Source organism: Triplophysa rosa, linkage group LG4 (genome assembly GCF_024868665.1).
Source record: "Triplophysa rosa linkage group LG4, Trosa_1v2, whole genome shotgun sequence".
Lineage (NCBI taxonomy): Eukaryota > Metazoa > Chordata > Actinopteri > Cypriniformes > Nemacheilidae > Triplophysa > Triplophysa rosa.
This window is the reverse complement of record NC_079893.1, coordinates 21,359,612-21,387,085: the sequence shown is the minus strand read 5'-3', so window position 1 is coordinate 21,387,085 and position 27,474 is coordinate 21,359,612. Positions and strand designations below refer to the sequence as shown.

The following is a 27,474-nucleotide window of genomic DNA, read 5'->3' as shown; positions in this document are numbered from 1 at the left end:
TAATAAAGAACCAGAGGTAGCATATCGGTTCCCACATTACAAACTCATCCATTTACACTCCAGCTTTCATCAATACCTCAAGGAGCTGGAATATGACTTCACATGATAGCGAATAAATACGGGTAAACAGTGGTACAGTCTCTCTAACTGCACTATAGTGGGAGATATATTCTCCAGTGTCGTACCTCTCCGGTTCCGATGCCACACTCCTGGGCTGCTCTCTTCTCCAGAGCCCACACATAGAACATGGGCTGCTTTTGCCCCCAGCACACATTGAGGTCTTTTTAATTGGTCTATGCTTGGGCTGCCATCTGCCGAGCCTCAACGGGCACTTTGGGACCGTCCAGGCCTGACCTCACTTCCCACTTTAACAAATGGATAGCCTCAGCAGGCTGCTGGGACTCGGGAGAGGTGTTTATTGCGGCCATTTGCCTCCGGTTTCTTAGTTTAGCCATTTATTTTCCTGGACCTCTGGAGTATGTCAGGGTTAGGGCAGCCATCACAGTGCTGGCATAAATCAGACATGTTCCTGATAACAATGACATTGAAGTGTTATATGGCCCTATTTGTCATCCTTAAGGATTTTAATAGAGTAAATCAAACCCATTAAGGCTTAACCTCTGAGTGGGGCACAGGTGCCAGGAGAAAGGCCCTCCTCTGAGCTTTGAGATACAATTCATATACTCCACATGAGCTTATTGCATCTTAATTAATCATATGATGATTAAATGATAACCTTTTTGTAGCATGTAGAGAGTAGTAAACTAGGTTTTGCAGCAGCTGACAATCAGAATGTTTGTAATCATATCTTCAAAAATAAAGATCACCTTCGAAATTACATTTTCCAACTCACCTTAAAGGTCAAGTGTACGGAATTTAGCAGCATCTAACGGTGAAGTTGCGAATTGCAACCAATGGCTCACTCCACTGCTCACCCCTCCCTTTCGAAGCACTAAGGTGGCTGACACGGGACAAAAATATCATCATGTTTTCGCTTCTTTGCCGAAGGAGATAACATTTTTACGAAACGCGTTCTGTAGAGTAGTTTGTCCATTTACGGCAGAGGGGTCTCCAACCCTGCTCCTGGTGAGCTACCGTCCTGAAGATTTCAGCTCCAACCCCAATCAAACACACCACACCATCTAACCAAGGTGTTCAGGGTTGCTTGATAATTACAGACTGGTGTGTTGAAACAGGGTTGGAGGTGCAGTTTGCAGGACTGTAGCTCACCAGGAGCAGGGTTGGAGATGCCTGGTTTAGGGCTACTGTACACAGTAAAATCGCCAGTGTTAAAAAACGACAAATGAACACTCACAGTGTATATATAATCCACACTTTGAGAGTGTGGATTATATATACACTGTGAGTGTTAATTTGTCGTTTTTTGACACTGGCGATTTTGCTGTGTAGAGACAACATGGTGAATTCCATGTAAGGGGACCCGCAGTGTATGTAGATATAAATAGCTCATTCTAAGGTAATAAAAACATTACGCTTATTATTTAAGGTCTTCTCAAGACATAGTTACAGTATTTATATTATACTGAATTTCTGTCCATAGATCCTCCAACAAAATTACAAATTGGACCTTTAAAACCCGCAGAATTCATTATAGAATGCATTTAACCCAACAAGTAAACGTCTCCCCTTTCTACAAATCAGCTGTATGAGTACGAATCATGGTTTCATCCTGTAAATTCTTCATCTCTTAACACTTGGCCGTGACAGAACAAGACCCATCTTAGCGACAACAGCTGTACATGAACATGTGTTGCTGTCATCAGCTAGTGTCAAAGGCAGAGTGTGAATTAAGGTACAAAACCGAAGGTGAGAGCGGGTCTTATTGACAGAGGAACAATCCATATCATCTGGCTCCAATCCCTTGGTCCAGAGCTGAATGTGTTAAACTTCAATTGGTGGAACTCAAAATAAATAAATAAATGCACTTCACCGTGAAGTTCTTAAAAAAGTTCAATTCTATCTATGACCACTTCAGCTCGTTAATTTGTGCATAGACAACAAAAGTTTTGGTCCCCCACAGATTTTCCCACTAGGCTTGTCACACCTCTAATGTGGGACATCGACATCAGAGATCAAGGTGTGTGTGTGAACAGAAATAAGATTAGTTCAGAATAAGGCATGTTCCAGAGAAAGTGGCTGGATGAAGTGCAGAGCAGTGCCTTTCTACAAGCACGGACCAATTAAACCTGTAAGGGTGCAGGACTACTTAATGAACCAGCATGTGAAACTGTGTGAGGAAGGACACGACAGAGAAACCAGATGATCACAGCACTAGAAACCTTGGTGCCCGAACGATTTATTGCTCTGAGGTTACACTTTTATACAGTAGCTCAGGACAATTGATGTTATATTCCCTAAAGTGTCCTTAATCTCAAAAGTTTCCCTTAAAATTTCTTTAAAAAATAGACAAATTTGTGAACATGTTGTAAAAAGTTTAGTCTTACTGCGATGATAAATATGTGAGTGTATATTTGGTGACAAATCTAAGCGTTTTTTTACATTGCTAAGATTTTATGAGGGAGTTAGGCAATAACTTAACAATACAATCTTACAATATTCTTTTCTACAAGTTGCTATACAACATAATGACAACCTTATTGATCATAGACATGGTTTGCTATAAAAACTTATCCTTCAGACCTAGCCTTAAAGACTACCATTGGGCAGAAATAAATTCATTTTTTGTATTTAAGAGGGGGTCTTACACTAAATGCCAGGCTTTAAGTAATTCAATGGACTAACCCCCAGGGTTACTGTGTTTTCTTATGAAGGGCTTCCATGGTCTCTCATGTGCATAAAGCTTTTCTTGCCAACATGTCATGTAATACCATTGCCCCAGAGCTGTGCGGCAAAATCTGCGAACCGCTGCTGTCTTCATGGATGGCTGGGTGCTGCTGTAATCACTCGGCATATATTGTAAGATATGCAATGCTAACAGACTCACAGACACAGCGATAAGGCAGCCCTCTTTAATACAGGGAGATGGAGCATATGCCATTGCAAGACACAGGGTACATCCAGACAGCAGGGAATGTCAAAAATAAGTGAACGGGAGTGTTACACATAAGTAACACTCCCGTTGTGGATTATGTGACAGAACCTGTGAGAGGAGAAGTGGCTAAATCTTCAAGGTCATGGTAATTTAAAGGGATAGTTCACCTAAAAAAATGGAAATACATTCATTTACTCACCATTTACTCATTTGTCATTTCAAACCTGTATGATTTTTTAAAATCTTTTGCAGCACACGAAAAATATACATTTAGGAAAATGCTGGTTAAACGAACAAGAGTGGTACCAATTCACTTCTATTGTTTTGACACCAAACCAGTCATGGGTACTGCCATTGTTACCAACATTCTTCAAAAATCTTCTTTTGTGTTTTACCGAAGAAAGTAAGCAATACAGGTTTGAAATGAAAAGAGGTATGGATGTAACAATATCAAAATCTCACTGCATGATATTACCCCGGCATAAAGACCCCGGTACGGTATTTATTGCAATATTTCAAATGACAAATGATGACTTGAAAAAGTGCCATAAGCATCCTCTTTTCTTTATCCTCTAATCATAACTGTTGCTTAGAGGTATGAGTTATAGTATGAGATGGGTCAAATGACCTAAAAATCCCTTTTATAAAATAAAATAATTGCACCAGATGGACCTTGCCAAATGTAACATCTATTATTTTTTCTAACATTCTCTATGTTATGTTTTTAACAATTTGAGCCAAATTTTTACAGGTTTTGGCACAATTGGCAAATGAAATCGTGCATGAACAAATCCTGATGGTCCATGTAACACAGCATAATGCAAAATCCAGATCGCCTCCTCGGTTGTCAGTTCTTATTAAATAAGGATAAATTCTGATCATCTCTTAAATATTAAATATCAGCAAGCAAAACCAAATAAACCACCTTAAACTGTATACCAAAACCAGAATCGCATATTAAAGTGATAGTTTGGTAACACTTTACAATAAGGTACCCTTTATGAAGCATTTATAAATGTGTTCTTTAATGATTAATAAGTCATTTACAAATGCATTATAAAGCAGTTATAACTGCATGAACAAAAAGGGGGATTCTAACAAAATACCTGCCAAATAGTGAGCAGGTATAAGAAAAACAACATAACACCCTACAGTGTCCAGTCTGACAGCCTATATTGCAAACAACATCAAGATAATAATGAATCTGCTTTCGAGTCAAATAAATAATGAATAAATACATTTATTAAGCATTTATAACATGTGAGTTAAAAATGGCTCACTATTTGGCAGGTATTTCGTTAGAATCCCGCTTTTTGTTCATGCAGTTATAACTGCTTCATAATGCATTTGTAAATGACTTATTAATCATTAATGAACACATTTATAAATGATTTATATAGGGTACCTTAATGTAAAGTGTTACTGATAGTTTACCCAAGAATTCATTCTGTAATATCATCATTTATTTTTTTAAAAGTTGGTAATCGAACAGTGCTGGCACCCATTCATTTCTATTGTATGGACACAAAACCAATGCAAGTGAATGGGGGCCAGTTAACAATATTAAAAATATCTTCCTTTGTATTCTTTTGTGGTGAGTAAATGATGAGAATTTTTATTTTTGAGTGAACTATCCCATTAAATAAAACATTCTTTCAAAAATAAGAAAACTCTTACTCTGCCAACAGGAAGAGAGCACAAAACAAAAAATCATTGTTTAATGTTTTTTATATGCTAATGTTGGGGGCTGGCCATTCATTACACAAGATCAAAGTCTATTGTACTTGATTTAGAATTCTAAAGAGACTTGTTGCAAATTATTGATGTGTCAAAATATGTGTGGAAAAAAAGTGATACAAAAATGAAACTTCCCACAAACATATTTTCACTGGAAACACTAGACTAGAAATTTCTTCATCTAATTAGAGGAAAAACAACAGTGGAGAGCAGAAGGGTGCAGAGAAGCTTTCTTCTCCAGTTAATTTAATTGCTCTGTCTAGTTAGAGACGATGAATCTTATTATCATTCTGGAGTGAATAAAAAACAGACAGAAAAAAAACACACGCCTGCATGCACACACTTTGGCCTAATTTTAGCATCCCAAATGGTTGGTTGTTCTTTCTGAATATCATAATACGGTACTATGGTAACAACAAGTTTCTTCTGCATATTTGTGGAAAGTGAACAAAGTTCTTCAGAAAGGAGTGAGAATGCTTTTGAGTCGTCGAATGTGTGAGGGAGGAAAGCTCATACAGATCAGGTGTTTCCGCAGAGAAAACTCAGGGAACAGATTACAGACAAAAGCGGCTTTTCTGCCATTTATTAAGAGGTCATTGTGAGCTTGGGTAAAACAGAATGTATTGTATGAGAAATGGTTCTAACTTGAGAGGTCTGACTCACAATTGATATCATTACTTGCCTTTGTTTGCTTGATGAAAATTACAGAGACTGGTATGTCATGCTACTACCAAACTGAACGTGAAAGGAAAGATCTCCAAGCATGGAGTTGGGGGTGATTGAGAGCTGGGTGTGTTTCTGTCATTTCACACCATGTTTACCATAATAGTTATTGCGCACCAAATGCGTCAGAATTAAATGGTTAATTTACTGTCCGCGACAGTGATTTTCCATAAGCGGGGAGAGCTGAAATTGAATAGAAATGAGAGTGCCGAAAAGATGGAAAGAGTCAGGAATTTTTGTTTTGTGGAGATAAATGGGATGGTCTCAGACTCTGAGCATTTGAGTTGTAATTACAAGTAGTCACTGGTTCAATAATGTCGGACAGTCACTGGAGTCCGATTTCAAAATCCTCTCTCCCATAGAACTCGACCACATAAAATTACGACGCCAAAGAGCTTAAATGGGTTTTGAATTATGAACAAAGGTAATTGCCTGTAGATGTCAGGTGTGTGGGGGAAGAACCCAATCACAGGCAGCAGTTAAAGGGTTAACATAAAATATTTATTAAATAATAAAACAAAAAACCCACGAGGGGGGAACAAACACTATAACAAAAAACTTCCCAAAAGGATAAACAAAGACTTCCCACTAGGGGGCAAAACAAGAACTAAAGCAAAAATAAACAAAACTCACAATGAGGATGCGGGCAGGTGACAGGGATCAAACACTAAGGGGAAGCTAACGAGGGAACGAGAGGGCGGGGCTACGAGATGAGGCACCGGAGAGAGAGTATGGAATGCCAAAAGGGTCAAAAAGTCTCTCTCCACATTAAACAAGGGATCCTGCCGTGATTCTGCCACAAGATGAGGCAGAATCATGACAGTAGAATCTCGGAAACCACATAAGCTCTCCAGTGAATGTTAATGCCGGTGGTCTCCTCTTATTTTGTCTTCTCTTTGATTTATGTGTACATGTTTGTGTTTAAAGCCTCCGTCACTAAACCAGCCAATTTTTTGGTAGCCTTGACCTCATTTTACAGTATAATTTTCAGATGATATTTTCATGTAAAGCCTGGGAATATAAAACATATAAAACTTTCAGCATCCGTAGCGGCTAATGTGAACTGTCACAGGGACTGTCTGGTATTAAATATGACAGGGCCCTCTGTAGTGCTGCCACCCAACCCGGCTAAATGCCATCTGCCATCACGCTGCATTAGTGATGCCACATTACACCAGGTATGACATGAATATTTTACTACTCCAGGTGGGCATATTTGCTGCTTTTGCAGTTCACTGCTTCAATGAACTATTAATAGGCAGACAAGACCATGGAGACGCTATGCCTTTGATAAGCGCAAATATTTGTCTACCTAAAATGTAGTTTAACAGCCTAACTGAAGGGTGAAATGCAAAAGGTTTTTCACCTTATGAATTGAAAATTCAAAATGCAAGATGGCATTTGAGTAATAAAGTGTCTTAGTCGAAAAACGAAACATCAAGCAAATCATTTGGTTTCCCTGGGAACAGACATAGTTAAGCATCTGCCAAATGCGCAAATGTAAATGAGAAACCTGACATGAAGAAGAGTTCAACCCATAAGCTTCCTGTTGTGTGATTAAGCAAAAGCAAAGAGCCGTTTCCCCGTCACCTCTGTCGCGCTGACCAATCAGAGGCCAGTAAAGAGCAGCGTTTTATTAGCCTGCATCTGCTGTGCAGCTGCTCTCTTCCCATCAGGAGATTCTCTTTTTGGCAGGTGTCACCGACCGCCAGATGCTTCAGACACCTCCCAGAGACCTGTCGCATCATTAAGCCATCAGCACATCACTGTGGATGGAGAGAAAACAGGCCACGCCAGCGACTAATCCAGCCGCAAACCTGTCCAGATGAATAATACATCGGCCTGCCAGACAAATGTTAAGCTAAGCAGGAGTGGACCACAGAGATTGACTTCTCCACATCAGGTTTAGTAAGCAGAAAACACTTTTCCTTTGTGCTGAGCTTCACCATGTTTGAGTAGTAAGCAAGATTCTCATGGGCGACTCTTCCTGTCTGTCTGAGGTCTGCAGAGTAGATTTGAACCCACTCGGCATTAATAGGCAGTTGGTCCTCCATATACTGCTGCAAAGATTCCCAACCGTGAGTTGAAACAACCCAGCATTTTTACAGTGTTGGAAGGCATTGAAGTGGATGTTGGAACATGGTTGCAGATATCTTACTCAGACACAAAAGCATCAGTGAGGATCAACAATCAGATGGGGCCTGGATCACAGCCGGCATTCCAATACATCCAAAAATAGTGTGTGCACAAACGTGTGTCATTCTGGAAAAGTACAACCTATTATGTATGCTTGATTTTATGTACCAGCTAATGACGGGCGTCTCTAAACAGCCAAACCCAAGAATAAGAGGAAGGCGTTCACATGCCTTTTGTTATACAGCATAAAAAAATAGTGGCATTTTTATACCCATTAAACAGTAGAGGATTTACTGAGCTTAGTTCACGACTCGAATTTAATCAACAAAGTCACACTTGAGTGATAGCAGCAGTAACCTTCACTTTTATCATGACCATCGTTTGCCGAATGAATTAATTGAATATACAATTAACCGTATTTGCGAGCGTGCCGCAATTCCTTAACAACGACAGCACAGTCCAGTCCATGAAAAAAGGTTCAGACATGCGACCCGCCGTGTCACGCGCAGAGCGGCTCACGTTAGGCATGACTTCGCTTTGTGAAAAAAGAACCGCAATCTTTTGAATGAAAATGATCAAGGAATCAAACGGGTGGAAAAGAGAATGAAGAACTCACCAAATCAAATACGCGGAGAGGTGCGTTATTCAAAAGTATTATAGGATAAAATCACGGCGTGTTCCTATTTATAGAAACCAGCCTCTTGAAATTTCAATGGATGACATCTCATTCATAAGAATCTCATTCAATTAGAAAGCGGTTATTTTAAATACCATTTGATCTCTCCGAGTCTGTGTTCCTACTTATCATCTGAATAATGCGAATCAAATGCACATTCAGTAGTTGAAAAACTGGAGGGCCCCTTCCTGAACCTCATGCTTAAACAAAAGCCTTTTAAACTTAATGACGTGGAATCGTCTGCAAAAAGAAGATACTTGCTGGCCCATGAAAGAAATGTCACATTTGCACATACTGGCCATTAGAATTACCAATAGCTGTGTTCCGGCGTGGTGGCAGAGTGCACAAACTGGCCATGTATCCTTGTGCAATGATTTGTCATGTCAGACGGTAACAAATGGGCCCATCTTGGCAGAACGGCGCGTTCATCAGTCTCTGCGCTGCGGCACGAGACGCTTTGGCCCAGAGACTGTCTGCTTCAAACCACCTCGCACCATTGCACAGATATCCTGGTCTCGCAGGCCGTTGTGATGTTCACATTTCAGCACACTATATGCGGTCACTTGATGCTCACTGGCAGATGGCATTCGATTCAAGTTTTTGATTCTTGTGTCGGATTCAACTAATGGAATTGCCAGTGTAGTGATATACTGTTTTGTCTAGCTTGTCTACCTCTGTTCTACTCTGTTACATTTGGTTGCACAGTTCTGACATCAGAGGAGCCTTGCTGGCTTGTGTTGGTCTGTTAGTTTCCTTGTTTTGATCTCCAAATGGTGGAACAAAGTGCTTTTCAGTGTCACAGCTAAAGTACTTCTGGGCTACACTGAGATTAGTTTAGGCAAAGTAGATGCCTACTGAATGCTTATTCTTATTGACTATCTTGATAGTAGGGTCTAAGACTACTAGTAAACCTGTTTTAAAAAAATCTTTCTGTTACAAATGGTATTATCAGCCTAACAATTTGACTGAAATGGTGATTTTAGAAATATGCATGGGTTCTAAGGGGTTTCTAGGGAATTGCAAAAACCTTACAATTCATGTTATCCTAACAAGATTTAAGAATTTTACTGCAAAGTAAACAACGCATTATTATGATTTCTGTTATTTCTGGGTTTAAAGTCCCAGTGAAATAAAAAAACAACAAAGCCCATTTTTTCATGAAATATTGCAGCGTTTATTGTAAATAGTTTATCAATGTGCCATTCTCTTAAAAAAAACGCAAGCCACGGCCACTATTTTTATTATTCGAAATTCACTCGGAAATGCATTAAAATACGGAAGTAAAAATGATAGCAACTTACAGAGATTTAAATCTCCTTTAAATATTCACATGATCTTGGGTGTTTGCAACGGTGGCGTTGTGGCGCATTTATGGCAACTGCCCGCCGCCGACCACAGCTACATTCGCCTCAAGGTAGTCCAGTTTTCTCAATTTGGGAGTTTCTTTCAGGGCCCTCCAAGCGCGAGGCAGTTTATTTCCCAGATCGACTTCAGTTGGCTACGCCAAGTAAAAACAGGAGCCAAAAACTGCCCTCCACCTTCTCGTGGTCTACAGAGCAGCCTGCAAGTTCAGTCATTACATCTGCACAACATCCATCAAAGCTGCTTTCACGCCCCCCTCCCCACTACATAGATGTTATGCTGTTTCTCAAGGACAATAATGGCCTTGTATTGAGCAGCAACACAATTGGCTTTAATGGAGAATAATTTCCACCCATCCCTCAGCTTAGCAAGGCGACGCGGCAAATGACAGGAGAAATTCGCACCTTTTGGTGCTGGATGTTCTTTTGAAACCCCGTTTTAAAGACGAGGGTAAATCGATAGCTGGCAGTGATATGATAATTGCAACGGTTTCTCTCCAGTTGACGGCTTTTGCAGGTAACCCTTCTTAATTCTGCAAAGGAGAAACAATGAATCTTGTTAGGGGGGTCTCGCTTGAGCTAGTCTGATAAAAGTCATCATGCTGGGACGGCCGTGGGTCAGTTATCGGCCTGCTGGATCGCCACGAATGGAGATGTGTTCCTCTTATCACTTCAGGGCTGGTCATTAGAAACGTAAGAAGCAATTTGAGTTATAATAGAAGCTTGGTAACACCGCGACTTCCAACTTCTAACCGGAGACGCTTCATAAAACTTTCATTAAGCGCGACTGAAGCCTTTTATTCACACGGCTTTCAGAAACATGCGTGGTGACGCAATTAATTAATCCTGAAAGGGGTAACACAATAGAACGTTGTTACAGGGGGCCGTAGGTTGACTGGAGGTCATGAGGGTGAGAAAATTATCAGCAATCTCCAACAATGGACCTCGTAATAACAGGAAAATGGCACTGGTTGCTGAATTAGATTTCAATCAAGCACACAGAATGGTGGATGCCAGAGGTAGAGCTTTGGTAATGAAGCAAATAATAAAGGCAATGTTCCGGTAATGATTGATTAATGGCTGCCCCTTTTAAAGAGAGTAGCTGCTGATTTCAATAATAGGACTACTGATGCATGCTCCTGAATATTTCACAACCTCCCACAGACAAGGAAATGGACTACCTGAGAAGACTGATTGAACAGCATGGGGCGTAGATGTATCTCATTATAAAAGCAGTGCATGTCAAGGTGCCAGGCTGACTTTGGTGCCAGGCTGCGGACAATGTGGAGAAAAATGTAGCGCTACCCAAAAAGCGGCACTCCCTGTGCCCTGAGCGGTCATGAATAACGAAACAAATAATTAATTTAAGCAAATATATTGGTATCATTACACATTAGTTCACCCAGAGGTCAAAATTCTGTCGTCATTTATTCAGCCTCACATTGTTAAAAACGTTTATATGACTCTTTCTTCTGTGAAACACAAAAGAAGATATGTTGAGAAATGTCTCAGTGGTTTTGTGTGCATACAATAGAAGTCAATGGGGGCTAATGTAAAAATAAAATAAACAAAATATAACAATTTTACAGCAATATTAATCATGGGTAATTTTTAAGGTGCACTCAATGATTGTTCTCAATGACTGAAAAATGTAATTAAAATCATGCAAACTCACTTGAGAAAGAAACTCCAGTCAAATCAGCAGCCTAATAAAAACTGATTTAGTTTGCATGAAGTTGGTGACCACGATGTTGTGTAACAGTTCACCCAAAAATGACAATTCTGTCTTCATTTACTCACCCTCAGATTGTTCCAAACCTGTTTAAATTTCTTTATTCTGCTAAACACAAAGGAAGACATTTGGAAGAATGTCAGTATCAAAACAGAGCTCATCCGCCATGTACTGCCACAATAGGGAAAATAAATACTATGGGAGTCAATGGGGGATGAGATCTGTTTGGTTACTGACATTCTTCCAAATATCTTCCTTTGTGTTTAGCAGACCAAAGAAATGTATACAGAGTTGGAACAATCTGAGGATGAGTAAATGAGGACAGAATTTTCATTTGTGGGTGAACTATCCCTTTAACCACCCGCCTCAATGAAACTGTATGAGCAGGTCATGAAAAGGAGAAGAGAACTGAACCAATCAATTGTCTAATGTGTCCGAAGGGAGTGATGGCTCAACTCATTTCACTTCCATCAATCAGCAGGGCATCTCTCAGGAACATATAACCCTGCCATCTCATCTCTTACAGAGCACATGTGTGATAAGGTCACCTAACTCAATTTTTCTACAGACACCTCACTTTTTAAAAGGTAAATAACCAGCATGTAACAGGTAATAGCTCTGATTGAGAAACACGTATGTTTTTAGAGAGATACAAATAATGTAAACTAGATTAAGTGTGTTTGTTAACAGTAAGCAGGCTTTTATAGCTTTAACATCTACAAATTCATTAGCAGTGGCACATAGCAACAAACATAACATAAAACAGAATAAAAGTCTAAACTATTTTCAGGGTCAGATTAAGCAGGACTAGCTTCTTTAAGTAATAGCTGCAAATTGAGCATTTAACTACATGGATATCAAGGTCATTCCATAGAGGTCGTATCACAGCTAGGAAGTTGACAGAGCCATCACTGGTGCAGTGCCAGAGACACAAGATGACCTTTAGTGCTGAAGTGTCCAAATGGAAGGGACATAACCATTCTCTCAACAGAGACCAGTTCACAAAGTACAAAACATACTTTTATGTAGCGGAGACATTTAGTTCCTATCCTTGAGTATAGCTCACTGCAGTACAAAGTGAATTCAAGTGCGCTATTAGTACGCTTAAACTAAAAAATACAAAACCAAACTTTCAATCTACTTTTTATGTATTTCTCAGAAATATACTTTATGTACTTCTCAGCAATATAATATGTGACTAACACTGACAGAAAAGTCTAAGCATATTTGGACAATACTTGTACCCAATCTTTTGATCGAGATATACTTCACATATACTAAATGTACAGTTAAAGGTGTATATAAATGATACAAATTAATATTAATAGACACTTAACTGTAAAAATCATATACTAATAATAAACTAAAAATGTTCCCTTAAACAAAACTGTCAAGTATACGTTTTATAAACTATATAAACAGAAAAAATGATGGGACCATTCCAAATTTTCATTTAATCAGTATTTCTAGATGTATTGTGCCCTTTCCAGTCCAGTGTAAAACCTCGGGAATGACAAAGTCATCCTACAGCAATGTGAAAGACTGACAGCATGACAAGACACATGAAAACTGTGATAAAAATCCAGGTTACTACATAAAAAATAAATTTTGGAATTTTTCCTAAATACAGTACATGTACAAATATCACAGTTGTATTGCTTAAAAGTGAATATGAACTTGTTTTCATTTCGCAGTATTTAAGGTCTGAAACAGGTCTGAGACATGAAACACAAATGATCATTTTACCTAAACAGAGTAAATTCAGGAAAAACTGAAAAATGTTTTAAAATGGTCTTTTTTTCCACAGCTATAAATAGTAGTATGCTCTATTTTCTATATTGTTATACTATATTTTTTCTGTGTATTTTCTAAACTAAAAATTGTGATAAATGTAGTGAACTAGTAAAAATGTGTTAAATAGGATAACACAACGAGTGTGTTAAAAATTAACACATCCATTTTAAGAGTGTTGCAGTACAAACGTGAAGCTTCAAACACAAGGTTTTGTTATGCTAACGTCTGCTGTACATCTGCCCCTGACTGTGGTTATTAGCTTTATCAACACTTCCGCTCCTTTTAAAATATTCAAAGCTTTGTCTCCATGACAATCTCTCCCTGTCCGTGCTTGGCACAGGATTGATGGATGCAGCTTTCCATCTGATATCTGCCAGAGTCGGCAAGCTTGATGAGGGGCACAAACTTTGATGGGAAGGTCAAGCACTTATGACTATCGACAGTCTCCATGAGGTGGCCAACGAGAGGATTGATTCTTGCTTTAAACTTTCACGCTGTGGGGGAGTGGCAGTGACAGAGAGTACATCACTGTCTCTTTTGCCCGTTCCAATCAATAGCATCTATGGCCACTTCAGAGAGATTCTGCCATTTCCCCCTATGCAGAGCATGGGTAGCAAATGTCCAAGGGCAACCGAGTAGGTCTTATCTCTTCTTTGCGCAGTGCTCTGGCCCATCTTCACACATCAAAGTGTGGACCACCAACACCCAGAGGACAGGCCTTATCAGCCACTTAGAAGACTAAAGGCTGTAGTGGTTGTTCTATGTTGCAAATGGGAAGCAAAGACCTGTGATAATGTGTGAAAGGCATATTGGTTGATCCGGAGATTCGTGTCTTTAAATTAAAGATGCTGGGGAAAATATCGGTTTTATTGTGAGATACGCACAAACAATGATTTCATGGCGCCGGCAATTAGAGGCGGATGCGCAAGAAGCGCTCATTTAAAAAGCACCCCGGGATGAAAGAAGTCAGCATAATCTTTAAAAGCAAGGGAACATATTTATTCCACGGGTCAATCTCATTAGGGGTAAACTTTGCACTTTTTAGTCCGGGCAATTAGTCTAGCCAAATAATGTGATGGAATTGCTTTGATTTGGCTTAAGAACATTGATCCCTGAGGCTGATCCTGAGCCCAACCAGCTTAGGGTACATTAGTTGTCGTGTGCCCGTGAAGCGAAAGCTATTAGACAATGGATTTTCTCTTCACCTTGATTTATTTATTGCTTAGATAATCCCTGTATTTTGAGGTGATATACCCCCAGCACATTCACTCGTCGTAATGGCTTTTAGCTAATAGCAAACGCATGCAATTAAAGAGTGACTTAAGTAGAGAAACAAATCACCTTTACTTTACTCTCTTCTTTTCCAAGGCGAAGAATTTGAGGAGCCAACGCGCAACGAAATTATCTGCGAAATAAATGCATTTTGTACTTTTCTCGGGTGCAAACTATGCTGGGTGTTCTCACCAAAGCACTGACAGATCGCTCTCTCTCTCTCTTTAAGTAACATCCCGGGCTGCGGCGTGAAGTGGTAGACTGTGTGCAGGTGTCTGCTCTTACAAAGAGGTAAGGTGATTGTAATAATTACGCTGTCTTTGCCGAAGACTCTGAGAGGCCTGGCTAGCAAAGTGGCCAACGTCCCGTCGTCTGCTTCTTGAATCGAATGTCAGGCTGCAGCCTGAACAGCTTGTTACTCGCAACGATTTTATCATTCGGCCCTTTACATCAATTTGTGGAGGAGCTCAAGGACGTCCTCTCAGAAGGGAACGCATTTGGCTTGCAGGAGTCGTTCGTAGTCATTCGCAAAACACAGAGCATAATTATTCACTGTCAAGGTGTGCTGGCTAAACTGCGAGTCTGTATTTGTCTGTGCGTACATGTTTGTGTGCGTGTATAAATATTCCAAAGTGTGTCCAGAGAATCCTTTATGCCATACTAATTGTGTCAGGGCACATGAAAGTGCACATGGATGCTGGCCAATAATTACCACAAATTCAACTCCCTGCAGGTAAAAACGCAAAACAGAGCCTGCCGGAGTTCCGACTGCTCAAGTTCACAAATGTGTTTTGCCACATGCCCCGTAAGTGCACTACGTATCGATAACGCATACGGCTGATGCATGCATTTAGCATTCTGAAACGAACATGGTCTGATTTTCCAAATGCACGCATGTAGCCGTGCAATTAGTTTTTAGAGGGAATGAATGTTGACTTGCCCATGTTGTATCTGCCTCTCGAAAGCATCTTTTAAGCTAGCAATTTAATATTGGTTCATTAGAAAGCCCCGTGAAGTGAAAGCTTTAATTACATGTTCTAATTGAAAACTATCTATTAGCGGGGAATAAAAATGGCTTTTTAATCATCACTTAGTTGACTTCATAGCTTAACTAAACACATGAGCAAAAAGAAGCGGTTTGAAAGCTTAACAAGTCTTCGGGGCCATTCGAAACGCACAGTGATGAAGCACCTTCACTGCTTCCAATGCTACAGCGAGGTTCTGCGACAAGGATTTTTCTCAATTAATCAAAAGCATGCCGTGAATTTAATTTGTAGCCGCAATTAATGAGAGGCTGGCCAGGCTCTTCTGCACACAGTGAAATGTGGTAGAAATGCTCATGTCTAATAAGGGCCAAGCTGGCGGCGAGAGACAACAGCATCCACTTTAAAAATACTTCACATGAGTCGAAGAAACAACAACATGTTCTGCATCGTCATGGAAATTAATCACAACGTGAGGAGCACCTTTGGGGTCTTTTTATAAGTGTGCATGCCTAGTTATGTTTAAACTGACTGCATGGATATCATGGGTGTTATTAAACAGAAGGCAGGAAGAAGAGGGAATCGATCACTTCATCCTTTTTACATCCACTTCATACGGTGATGGTGATTATGAGTGGCAGTTGGGTGGCATTCTGTCAGTCAATCTGGACTGTCCTTCGCTCTATGCTAATTGGATTCATCTCATTTTCTAGCTATTGTGATTGACATGCAGGATGGTTTCAAATTTGTCTGTTTAGACAAAAAGGATGCAACAGACATCATCTGTGTTTGTGTGTGCAGAGATGGTTCAATTACAGGGATTGATGAAGCTATTTTTTCTTTGAAAAATAAAGTCGGTCATTATTGGCCAAGCTTTAGTCCAAGTCAAATGTAAGAACCAAAATGTACCTGAAAGCAGTGTTGGGGGTAACGCATTACAAGTAACGTGCGTTACGTAATCAGAGTACTTTTTATGTAACGAGTAATGTAAAGCAGTTACTTTATAAATTTACATATCAATACTCGAGTTATTTTGTTTTTCAAGTAACTCGAGTTACTTTTCAGTCTAATCATTGATTTATATGAACATTTTTTAAACTGCAGAAGTGAAATTCTGAATGAAAAGTAGTGTATACATGATCGCTCATGCTTGCGCAGAAAAAGTTGCTAGTCAGACATAGGCAGTGTTGCCATGTCTGCAGTGCTGCAGTGTTCAGGCTTCGTTTTTGATACGCAAATCTGGCAACCCTTGACACAGCGATGGGAGGCCAGAGCTCAGATGCGGAGATATAGTGTGGCCGCACTCGCCACCATGGACAAAATGCCTGCAAATGCCGGTCATGCTCAATAGACAACTTTCAGATCGTGAAATTAGACCGAGTCGCAACAGCAATCAATTGTCCTGCAAATACCGATCATGTTTGGAAGATAACTTTCAGATCGCGAAATTAGTCAATTAGTCGCGAAATGACGCGCAATAGCAATCAATGGTCTCTTGCCTCGTGAATGTAAACATAAGCTGTGTTCAACTGTTTGTGGCAGTCAATACAGATCTGCAGATTTAAATGGGCATGGTCACTGTTACTGTGCGTTCAGACCGCCGCCGTCGAGAGCGTCAAAAATCGCTCTGGCCCCCCTGCCAACAACGCTGTAGAAAGATTCGTGGACGCTCTGGCGCTCTGACATAGACCAAAGTTTACAGGGCTGCGTTCTCTGGAATCCTCTCAAGCGGTGGACTTCTACGTTCCGATTGGTTGCCGCCGAACCGCGACATAGCTCATTACCATAAAGTTGACCTGATTTCAACTCTCCTTGATGCCCTCAACGGCCAAGACGCGCCGCGCCGCGCCGCTGCTCGCTGCCAGCTCACATTGAAAATGAGTGACTTCCGGCCACTTTGACGCTCTCGACGGCAGCAGTCTGAATGCACAGTTAGAAGGGTTGGGGAGTGGGCGGAGCACGGGAGAAAGAGATGAAACAACTGTCATCTGTTAGTCTCCTCACCAAATACCAGCATATATACAACATAATATGTTAAATGTCATTTTCCCCTCAAAGTAATATTATATAATATTAGTAATATATTATATATTAGATTAATCATAATTTCGTATAACACTATCAAGTTGTTTTGCCTGAACTAAGAAATGTAGTTACGACCACGCACTCCCACTGGAGTTTCCCATTATGGGCATTTCGGTAAAAGTCTTCTTTATAAAAGAAAAAAAATCCTACGCAATATATACAACACTGCCTGAAAGCTCACTCATTCTTTTCACAAATTGGCAGAAATAAACCGGTGGCAGGTCTGAAGAGACCTGACAAGTGTTTGTTATGATGAAGTCTGGCTGATCATTCTTCTAAAACATGTTTTTAGGAAGCCTGACAAGTGTTTATTATGATGAAGTCTGGCTGAACATTCTTCTAAAACATGTTTTTAGGAAGCCATTGGTTAGAAAAAAACATGATGTTTATGCAAGGTTTGCTTTGAGGGATTGAAAAATTGCAACTTTAGGCTTTCAAGGTTGCATCACTGTAGTAATTCTCAGTAGTCTTCTAACACTGTTTAAACTTATTGATATGGAATATTATTGCGCCTGACACTCCCATGCTTACAACAAATTTATGACAATACTAATACCAATAATTGTTGTTGTTAATAGTAATAATAATAATAATTGTTGTTGTATTTGTTGTTGTTACTACTACTACTACTAATAATAACATTAATAGTTGTTGTGCTCATCATCATCATCATCATCATTATTATTAATAGTAGTAGTGGTAGTATCAATTTGTTTAAGCCCGAACACACAAAAAAAACATATAACATTCTACATTTTTATGAATGTTGCTATTTTGTTAATCACTCAACACTGAGAATTAAAGAGATCAAATGTGAACAAAACAAAAGAATGATCCAATAGTAGTAGTTGATGTCAGTATAGGCAGTGACCACCTTTTGTTTAGTTTGTGAAGGATTTCTTGCTCAGCTTGTTGCTATGATACACTTCTGAGGGTTAGGTGTGAGGTTTCATGCCATATGAAGTTGAACGTCACACAGCAAAATCGCCAGTGTTAAAAAAGGTCAAATTAACACTCACAGTGTATATATAATCCACACTATCGAAGTGTGGATTATACATACACTGTGAGAGTTAATTTGACCTTTTTTAACGCTGGCAATTTTGCTATGCAGGTATTTTTTAATTATGTCAAACAAGCATTTCTATTTTAGCAACAGTGAGTCTCTGAGGGTTCAAATCTGTATACCAGTCAACACATAAATGACTCATAAAATCGTAGCGCGGATTCACAGGGTGTTTGCACTTTTATCCGTGAGCATCTTTTTTAATGAAAACTGCAGGAAAGCCAGAAGTCTGACATTTTCTGCGTTTCAAAAGTTCACAGCCACTTTTGCCCCGGGTCAAAAATCTGTTGCGAGAGAATCTGTGTCTCATTTGAGCTCATTATCAATCTGACACAGAAGTGAGCAATGAGCATGCATTGATTAGCATATTAAAACCTCTCTTATACCCACACAGAAACACAACCCTACAGATGTACAGCACCCATGCCAACTGGCCTTACATGTACATGGACTGAGCAACAATGTTGCAATACACTGCCACGCCAACACCAGAACAACACATCTGTGTAACAAAAAGGCCTTGTTTATCATTATCAGCCAAACAATGTGAGATGCCTCTCAATCTAATGGCAGCTCATTTCAGCTGGACATGAGTATTGTAATGGAACAGAGGAGGCCAGAACACAGCAGACCATCACTATAGCTCACTGTGCTCTCCTGTTCGTCCTCTAGGAGAACTGGACGCCAACTGTGAGCTGTAATACTATTGGCTGAGATGACTTGTACCACAGAGGGGCATTGTGGGGTGGAATGTTCACATTGATTTATTGTGCGAGGTATTGAAATGCTGCTCCGCCAGTAAAAGTAGTGTTTCGTACAATTGAGCACAACAGCACAATCAGTTTGTCTCTTAGCCAAGACTTGATCATGTCACTACCAAACGTCCAGGCAATACCAAAAGTCAAGACTTTTGGCACTATTTCTGTGGTAAAAGCACTGCAGATACACAGACTGTAAGCAAGTTTTTCAGGGTTATGGTAAAATGTGCATAAAAAATTCTTACAACACTAAAATTGCATGGCTAATAAAAAATGAATGCAATTGGTGAGATGGACTGGATAGTGAAGGAAAAGCAGCCAACAAGTGTTTAGCATCTATGGGATCTGCTTCAACAGATCAGAAAGCATCTCAGGTGGATACGTCATATTCTGAGCGGGAATTTGGACTGGCTGCTTTAGTAATGCCTGTATACAAGACATCTATATTTATGAAGTACATTTTTGGACAAAATCTCCAAAGGTCATCCATATGTAGTATTTCATAGTTTAGATCAGTCTAATATTATTTTAAATGCATTACACGAACACAAAATAGTCACAATGTCTGCAAAAAAATGTCATGGCCCCTTACATCTCTCTCTCTCTGAATGACCAAAGCCCATTTTTGCACACAATGACCTAGCACCATCAAAGCTCCATTCCAAACTTATTTCCTACAGCTACTGCAGAAAGCACAAGTGACTCACCCTAAGGTCAAGCAGATGCTTCCAGTGAAAAATTAAAGAAGGCCACCGTCTCTCCGGCTTACCTCTGTCACTGTAGTCGTCTACCAGGATGATCTCAGCGATCAGGTGGTCCGGTGTGCGGTTGGTGATGCTGTGGATGGTTCTGAGCAGGGAGGACCAACCTTCGTTGTGGAAGGGGATGATAATGCTGGTGTTTGGGAGCTTTTCGAGATAAAGCTTCTGCTTACAGCTAAAAGAGAAAAGAAAGACTGAGGTAGAAAAAGGCAGGTAAACGCTACCAATCCCATTAAGCATTACACCAAATGCTTCACCAGAGCATTAATGTATAATCCATGTTTTGTAAGACACTCCTTAAGCCCCTTAAGACCAATAAAAGTGAACCATAAAGCCTGTCGCTTATTGTGCTAGATCTTGCCAGACTGTAAAAACATTATCTGAAAACAAAAGAACCGGTCCATGTCGCTCCAATGCCGTGGGCAATGGCGATGGAGCTCAGATCATAAATCAATGTTTTGAGAGGTCCTTCAGTTTCAGCGCTCTCATAAAGCATTCAGAAATCTGCATGCTAATTGAGCTTCGACAAAGCCGGCACTGACAGATGAAGTGGCACTTTATGGCACACACCGGTCTCTCCAATTCAGCACCCTGACAAACTTGACAAGCCTGCCCTAATTCATACACCCCCATACAATAATCATTCTCAGGCCGCTGTGTGGTTTATTAACATCTTACTGGAACCGTGATAGAAAAACAACACTAAACAAAACAACAAAGTACAAAAAAACGTCTTGGTTACGGATGTAACCTCAGTTCCCTGATGGAGGGAACAAGACATTGTGTCGAGCCGACAGATGGGGTTCGTCCCTGACAACCAATCGCTTCCGACTTCTTAGAAAAGGCCAATGAAAATTGGCGAATGAAATTTGCATGCCGGACCCGCCCCCGGATATCCGGGTATAAAAGGGAGACGGCGTGCCTCATTCATTCACCTCAGTTCTGAGGAGCCTGAGACCTCTCACGACTGCTACAGTGGGCAGCACGTGTTGTGGCAAGAAGGACACAACGTCTTGCTCCCTCCATCAGGGAACTGAGGTTACATCTGTAACCAAGACGTTCCCTTTCTGTCGGTCTCTCGACGTTGTGTCGAGCCGACAGATGGGGTTCCTATGGAAAACGCCACAACACTGTGCCCTGTCACAATGTCTAGCAAAGCGACGGTGACTGGCCTGGGCGTGTCAGCCATGAGCGCTACCGCAAAATTGTAACCTACCAGTGGGTAGGTAGGGGGTCCCAGAGCTTTACTTGAAAGGTGGGAAGGTGGATAACTCAGTTGGTACCCGGCCTAAGGGGCAGGGCAGGCCTGATGCCTGCAAGACTCGAGCCGATACCGGTTTTACGCGGAGGCTGTAGGACCTCGCGAAGGTGATGGGTGTAGCCCAACCCGCAGCTCTGCAGATGTCTGCCAGAGAGGTACCTCGAGCCAGTGCCCACGAGGAGGCTGTACTCCGTGTGGAGAGAGCTCTCACCCAGTGGGAGTAGGCAATCTTAGGACAGGTACGCCATAGTGACGGCGTCAATGATCCAGTGCGCCAATCTCTGTTTGAGACAGCCCTCCCTGCTGATCTCCACAACAGACAAAGAGCTGCTCAGAGCTCCTGTGGCTCTGCGTGCGGTCCAAGCAGAGGCGCAATGCGCGTACTGGACAGAACACGGATTGGGTTGGGTCTTCCTCCCCGGTGGGGAGCGCCTGTAAGTTCACCACCTGGTGTAGGGGGAGTGGTGGGAACTTTGGGCATGTAGCCGGGCCGGAGTCTCAGGAAAGCGTGAGAATCACCGGGCCCGAGTTCTAGGCAATCTGAGGACACGGAGAATGCTTTTAGGTCCGCTACCCTCTTGAGCGCCATCCGGAGAGCCGTCTTCAACATGAGGTGAGAAAGAGCGGCATCTCCGAGGGGCTCCAGGACCGCATCAAGGTCGCAAGAGGGTACGGAGCGCGGGTGAGGCAGTGCCTTCCCACACCCTTTAGGAACCAATTGATCAGGTTGTGCTGTCCTAGAGACTTACCAGCAACTGGGTCGTTATGAGTGGCAATAGCTGCTACATACACGTTCAGTGTGGAAGGGGAGAGATTACTCTCGAGTCTCTGGAAGGACAGCACGTTCCCAATCGAGCAACTCCGCGGGTCTTCTCTTCGAGAAGAGCACCAGGATGAGAAGAGGCACCACTTACAGGCGTATAGCAGCCTAGTAGCCAGGGCACTAGCCTGAGTGATGGTCATAACCGCCGCAGAGGGTAGGCCACTCAGGATCTCCTCATCTCGTCCAGGGGCCAGACATGGAGGTTCCAGAGGTCTGGCCTGGGATGCCATAACGTGCCCTTCCCCTGGGAAAGCAGGTCCTTCGTCAGGGGAATCGGCCAGGGGGGAGCTGTCGTCAAGAGCATTAGCTCCGAGAACCAAGTCCGGTTGGGCCAGTATGGCGCAACTAGTACACTTGCGAGTCGTGTTAGCTGCCGTGAGCGAACACCACCCTGACGGTTGATATACACTATGGCCGATATACCGCCGGACCAGCACGTGCTTGGCCTGCACGAGGTTATAGCCCCTTCAGTGCAAGTAGCACATCCAACAACTCTAGGCAGTTGATATGCCTGCGCAGGCGGGGGCCCGTCCATCGACCCGACACTGCGTGCCCGTTGCACACGGCACCCTAACCCTGCAGGGAGGCGTCTGTCGTCAACCACGATGCGCCTCATGACCTGCCCGAGAGGGACCCCCATCCGTAGAAAGGTCATTGAAGACCAGGGGTTAGGGTGCATCGGCAGAAAGGCGTAATCACCATCCGCCTGCTGCCCATGTGCCACGCTCTCCAGGGAACTCGACTCTGTAGACAGTGTTGGAGCGGTCTCATGTGCATCAACCCGAGGGGTATCACCACCGCTGAGGATGCCATGTGCCCAGGAACCTCTGAATTTCAGGGGGACCGCTGGCTGCTTGAAATATTCCAGGCAGTTCAACACTGACTGAGTGCTTTCTGAGTCAGTCGCGCTGTAATGGAGACAGAGTTGAGTTCCATACCAAAAATGAGGATGCTCTGCACAGAGGAGAGCTTGCTCTTTTTTGGTTGACCTGTGGTCCCAATCGATCTAGGTGCCAAAGCACTAGGTCCCTGTGTGTACATAACAGATCTCGCGAGTGTGTCAAATGAGCCAGTTTAGTACCCGCACACCTCTCTCCCTGAGGGGAGTGAGGGCGGCTTCCACGATCTTCGTGAAGACTCGTGGGGACAGGGACAGACCGAAAGGGAGGACTCTGTACAAATATGCCTGACCCTCGAAAGCGAACCGTAGGAACGGGCGATGACAAGGGAGAATTGAGACATGAGAGTAAGCGTCCTTCAGGTCGATTGCCATGAATCCATCTTGACATCTGATACCCGTAGATGCCAGGATGCGCTTCTGCGTGAGCATCCTGAACGGCAGCTTGAGTAGGTGCCTGTTCAGGGTACGCAGATCTAGCGACCCCCGCTTTTTTGGGGACGATGAAGTACGGGCAGTAAAACCCGTTGAACATCTCGGCTAGAGGGACGAGCACGATCGCTTCCTCACCAGAGGGGTGGCGACCTCGGCCCGAAGCACGGGAGCATCCTTGCCTCTGCTGAGGTTGAGAGGATGCCCCGAAACTTGGGCGGGCTTCTGGGGAGTTGGATCACGTAGCCGAGACGGACCGTATCCCGTAGTCACTGTGATGGTTTGGGAAGCTCTTGTCAGGCTCCCAGGGACCGAGACAGGGAGGCTAGAGGTACGTTCTTCTTCATCGACCTCCCGGGGGTGGTTCGATGGCTGGCAGTGCGGATCCCTCGCCGGGGGGGGGGGCCTGGAGAGGAGATCGGCTCTGCAGTTTTACCTGCCTGGCGATGATGTAGCACAACGCACCATCGAATGAGAGTGTTTAGGCTGATGATTATCCTCGACATTGGGTCTTGCCACAACATAGAGTTGCAAAACACCATCATGTAGAGGGTGAGAGAGGCTGTGATAATACCCAGACGATGATGTGGCACAACGCACCGTCGATTGAGAGTGCTTAGGCTGCTGATTATCCTCGACATTGGGTCTCGCCGTGACGCAACGTCGAGTTGCCGAACACCGTCGTGTAGAGGGTGAGAGCGGCTATGATAAACGCCCAGAGAGAGAGAAAACTCTTAGAAGTGGGGTGTTGGGATGGGGCCCGAAGGTATTCTCGATCTCCCGGGGGTCTTCCCATGAGGGCCCCTTTGGCTTCCGCCGCGGCTGCTGATGGGGTGGTGGTCTCCTCTTCGAGACATCGAAGATGACTACCAGGGCTGCTGGGAAGCAGACGGTGCATGGGATCTCGGCGGCCAGAGGGCGGTCGAGTCGCGGCTGGGGAGGATATACTTGATATCCTCTGTCTGCTCCTTTACTGTCGAGAACTGCAGCTCGACAGTATCACTAAACAGCCCCCCTTGCGAGATGGGTGCATCGAGAAAGCGGACTTTCTTGGCATTACTCATCTGTGCAAGGTTCAGCCAGAGGTGTCTCTCCTGGACCACAAGTGTGGACATCGCCCGACCCAGGGCCCGTGCGATCACCTTGGTCGCCCGTAGAGCGAGGTCGCTGACGGCGCAGAGTTCCTGCATAAGCGCTGGGTCAGTCTTACCCTCGTGGAGCTCTCTCTGCGCATTGGCCTGATGGACCTGCAGGATGGCCATAGTGTGGAGAGAGGGGACAGCTTGGCCCGCAGCAGAGTAAGCTCTCGACACATCAGATGCCGAAAAGCCTACGCGCTTTGGACAGGAGTCTAGGTCGAGCCCCTGGGGGACATTGACGTATCCTTATCCTATAGCTGCCCCACCATCCAGGGAAGAAAGGGTGATGGAACTAGTTGACGTGTACGCGCCGAAGGAGAGCGTTCCAGGTCGTACTAGGTTACTAATGCACTTCCGGGGAAACACGGCACTGGAGGTGAGTGCGGCTTGGAGCCGCTCTTAAGCCCGAGGTACCGTGTATCCAGCCGCGAGCATTGGGAGAGGCAGTGCGGTGCACCGCAACCCAATGCCGGCGGCCCGGGAAAGCATGGCTGACATTTTGACGTCCGCTTCTTCCTGAGCTCGACCCCCCGAGGGAGGGAGCTTCAAGGAATCGTCGGAGTCTGATGCCAGTAAGTCACCCTCCGATGCTGCAACAGACATCTCATCATCACGTACCATGTCCGATACGTGGTTGAGGAACAAGACGGTGGGACCATCTCATGGGGAATGGTCAGACGAGCGAGACGAGGTGCGAACGGTCCGCGAGCCAGTGGCTGACGGATTAGCGCTCACAGTAATCCTCATATCACCTTCGCTGCTCGCCGTAGCGGGCGGTAGGGCCGTAGTCCTGCCGTCACGGAACAGGAAGCAGACGAGGTGACGCAACATCTGAATCGTCAACCGCCCGCACTGCGGGTAGGACGTATCCACAACATCTGCCCCAGCGTACTGGAAGCAGACATCGTGTCCGTCCCCCTCCTCGATGAGTGTGTTGCACCCACGAGAACAGCGAGACATGCCACGCTGGAGAAATTTGCTCTTTTAGAGAGGGGGAAGCCCAGGGGAAGTCGCCGCAGGAAGGGACAGTCCGCTGCACCACGTCATAGAGCCAGCAGTCTTGTAGTTGCTACTTGTAGCAAAGTCTGTTGATCATGAGCGAAGGCTCCGAAGAACAAAAGGTGAATGAATGAGGCACGCAGTCTCCCTTTTATACCCGGATATCCGGGGGCGGAGTCCGGCATGCAAATTTCATTCGCCAATTTTCATTGGCCTTTTCTAAGAAGTCGGAAGTGATTAGTTCTCAGGGACGAACCCCATCTGTCGGCTCGACACAACGTCGAGAGACCGACAGAAAGGGAACAGCACATGGTGAAGAAGCACTCAGAGACAAGCCAGAATCTGAACCAGGCCTGTCTGACCTGTCAGATCATTCTGAAATACAAAGCTCGGGAAGACAGAGGCATCTATTTGCATAGTAATAGCCAGACAGTGTCATGTGCATTGCTGGAACATCCAACCATCACATATGGCACATGCTCAGAATAGACGTTTAAGACAGGGTTTAGGCTATGCTATATTGTGGGTTAAGACGTGTGCTGTGCAAAACAATAAAACGCTTTCCCTGTGTATGCATGTGTCTGAATGTCAATTCCTTGAACCATTAGGGCTATTGTTTTGCATTTCTGTTCAGGAGACCCTCAAGTAGACTTTTTTGCCTTAGTCAATCACCAGACCTCATTTACCTTCTGCAATAATCAACAATTGAATAATTAATTGAAATAAATTCAAAGTAAGAACAAAAGCATGCTGTTGAGAGGGTTTCTATTAAGTACAGCACTTAAAAACACTAATTTTAGCACTTACAGGGATTTAAAGCAACAATGTATTTTTACTATTGAATTATAATTTATGTTGTCACAATGAGAGACCACTATGCATTTAATATTCAGAGACTTTCCTTTGCAGCAGCCTGTGGTTTAAGTGGCTCCTTCAAGGGCAAAGTGATAGCCCATGTCTTACGAGAATAAAACCACAAGTCAGTTTACGGAAGTCGTGCCACTCGGCGGCCATGTTTGGAACGCCACCGGGCAGCAATTTCAGTCATAGCAAGACCACAGTCCTATCTACTTGAATGGGGAAGAGAGATATTTCTAAAACCGCTGACAAAAATCACAACAGCATATTTCCAACCAACAATTTAATTTGCAGTTGAACACCATTGCTTTAATGGTCCACTAGCTATAACAGAACCGCATCGAACCAGCATATATCAGCCCACGCATGCTGTAAATTCACACTGATATTCTGCAAGGCAATGCAGATCCCACTGTCATTTTTCATTTTGTACAGAAGCATGGAACCTGTCCATTTTTTCTGCTTGTTTTTACAATAACTTAAAGCAGCAGCACTTCATGTCTCTCAGTTACCTGCATTAAGAGTGAATATACAAGCATGCTGGCTCTCGCCCTGAGACACTTATTCACATTCTGTCTGTTGGCAGGTTCCACACTGCGCGCCACAGGCTTTTATGGGGAATGTAAATAAAAGCCCCGAAACGCCGTCTGCAGGACTTTAAAGGGGTTTACACAACTTTACAGCAAACAGCAGGAGGGCCAAAAACAAACTTTTTACCAGGAAGGCATTGAGAAGATTAGCTCACCAAAACATGTTAGACGGCAACATCAGTCACATCCTCAACTAAAAACCTGAAGCCTGTTGAGGCAAAATAAATTATTTTTAACTATCGACAACACCGTACCAAACAGAGATTTAATCTTGCCAATGGAAAATCCAGCAGCAGTGGAGACATCCAAAGGAAGTTAATGGTGCAGAGCCTTCTGAGAACAATTACCGATCAGTCCATCCATCAGAGAGCTCATTT

General features: G+C 43.2%; 1 protein-coding gene across 1 annotated transcript in view; it reads right to left on the bottom strand.

The window, feature by feature from the left end:
• Positions 1 to 27,474, bottom strand: part of galntl6 (polypeptide N-acetylgalactosaminyltransferase like 6) — a 202,968-nt gene that overhangs the window by 112,442 nt on the left and 63,052 nt on the right. Inside the window, exon 5 of the mRNA XM_057331719.1 lies at positions 20,106 to 20,272. Within this exon, the coding sequence (XP_057187702.1) occupies positions 20,106 to 20,272 (167 nt within the window). The remainder of the gene's footprint in view (positions 1 to 20,105; positions 20,273 to 27,474) is intronic.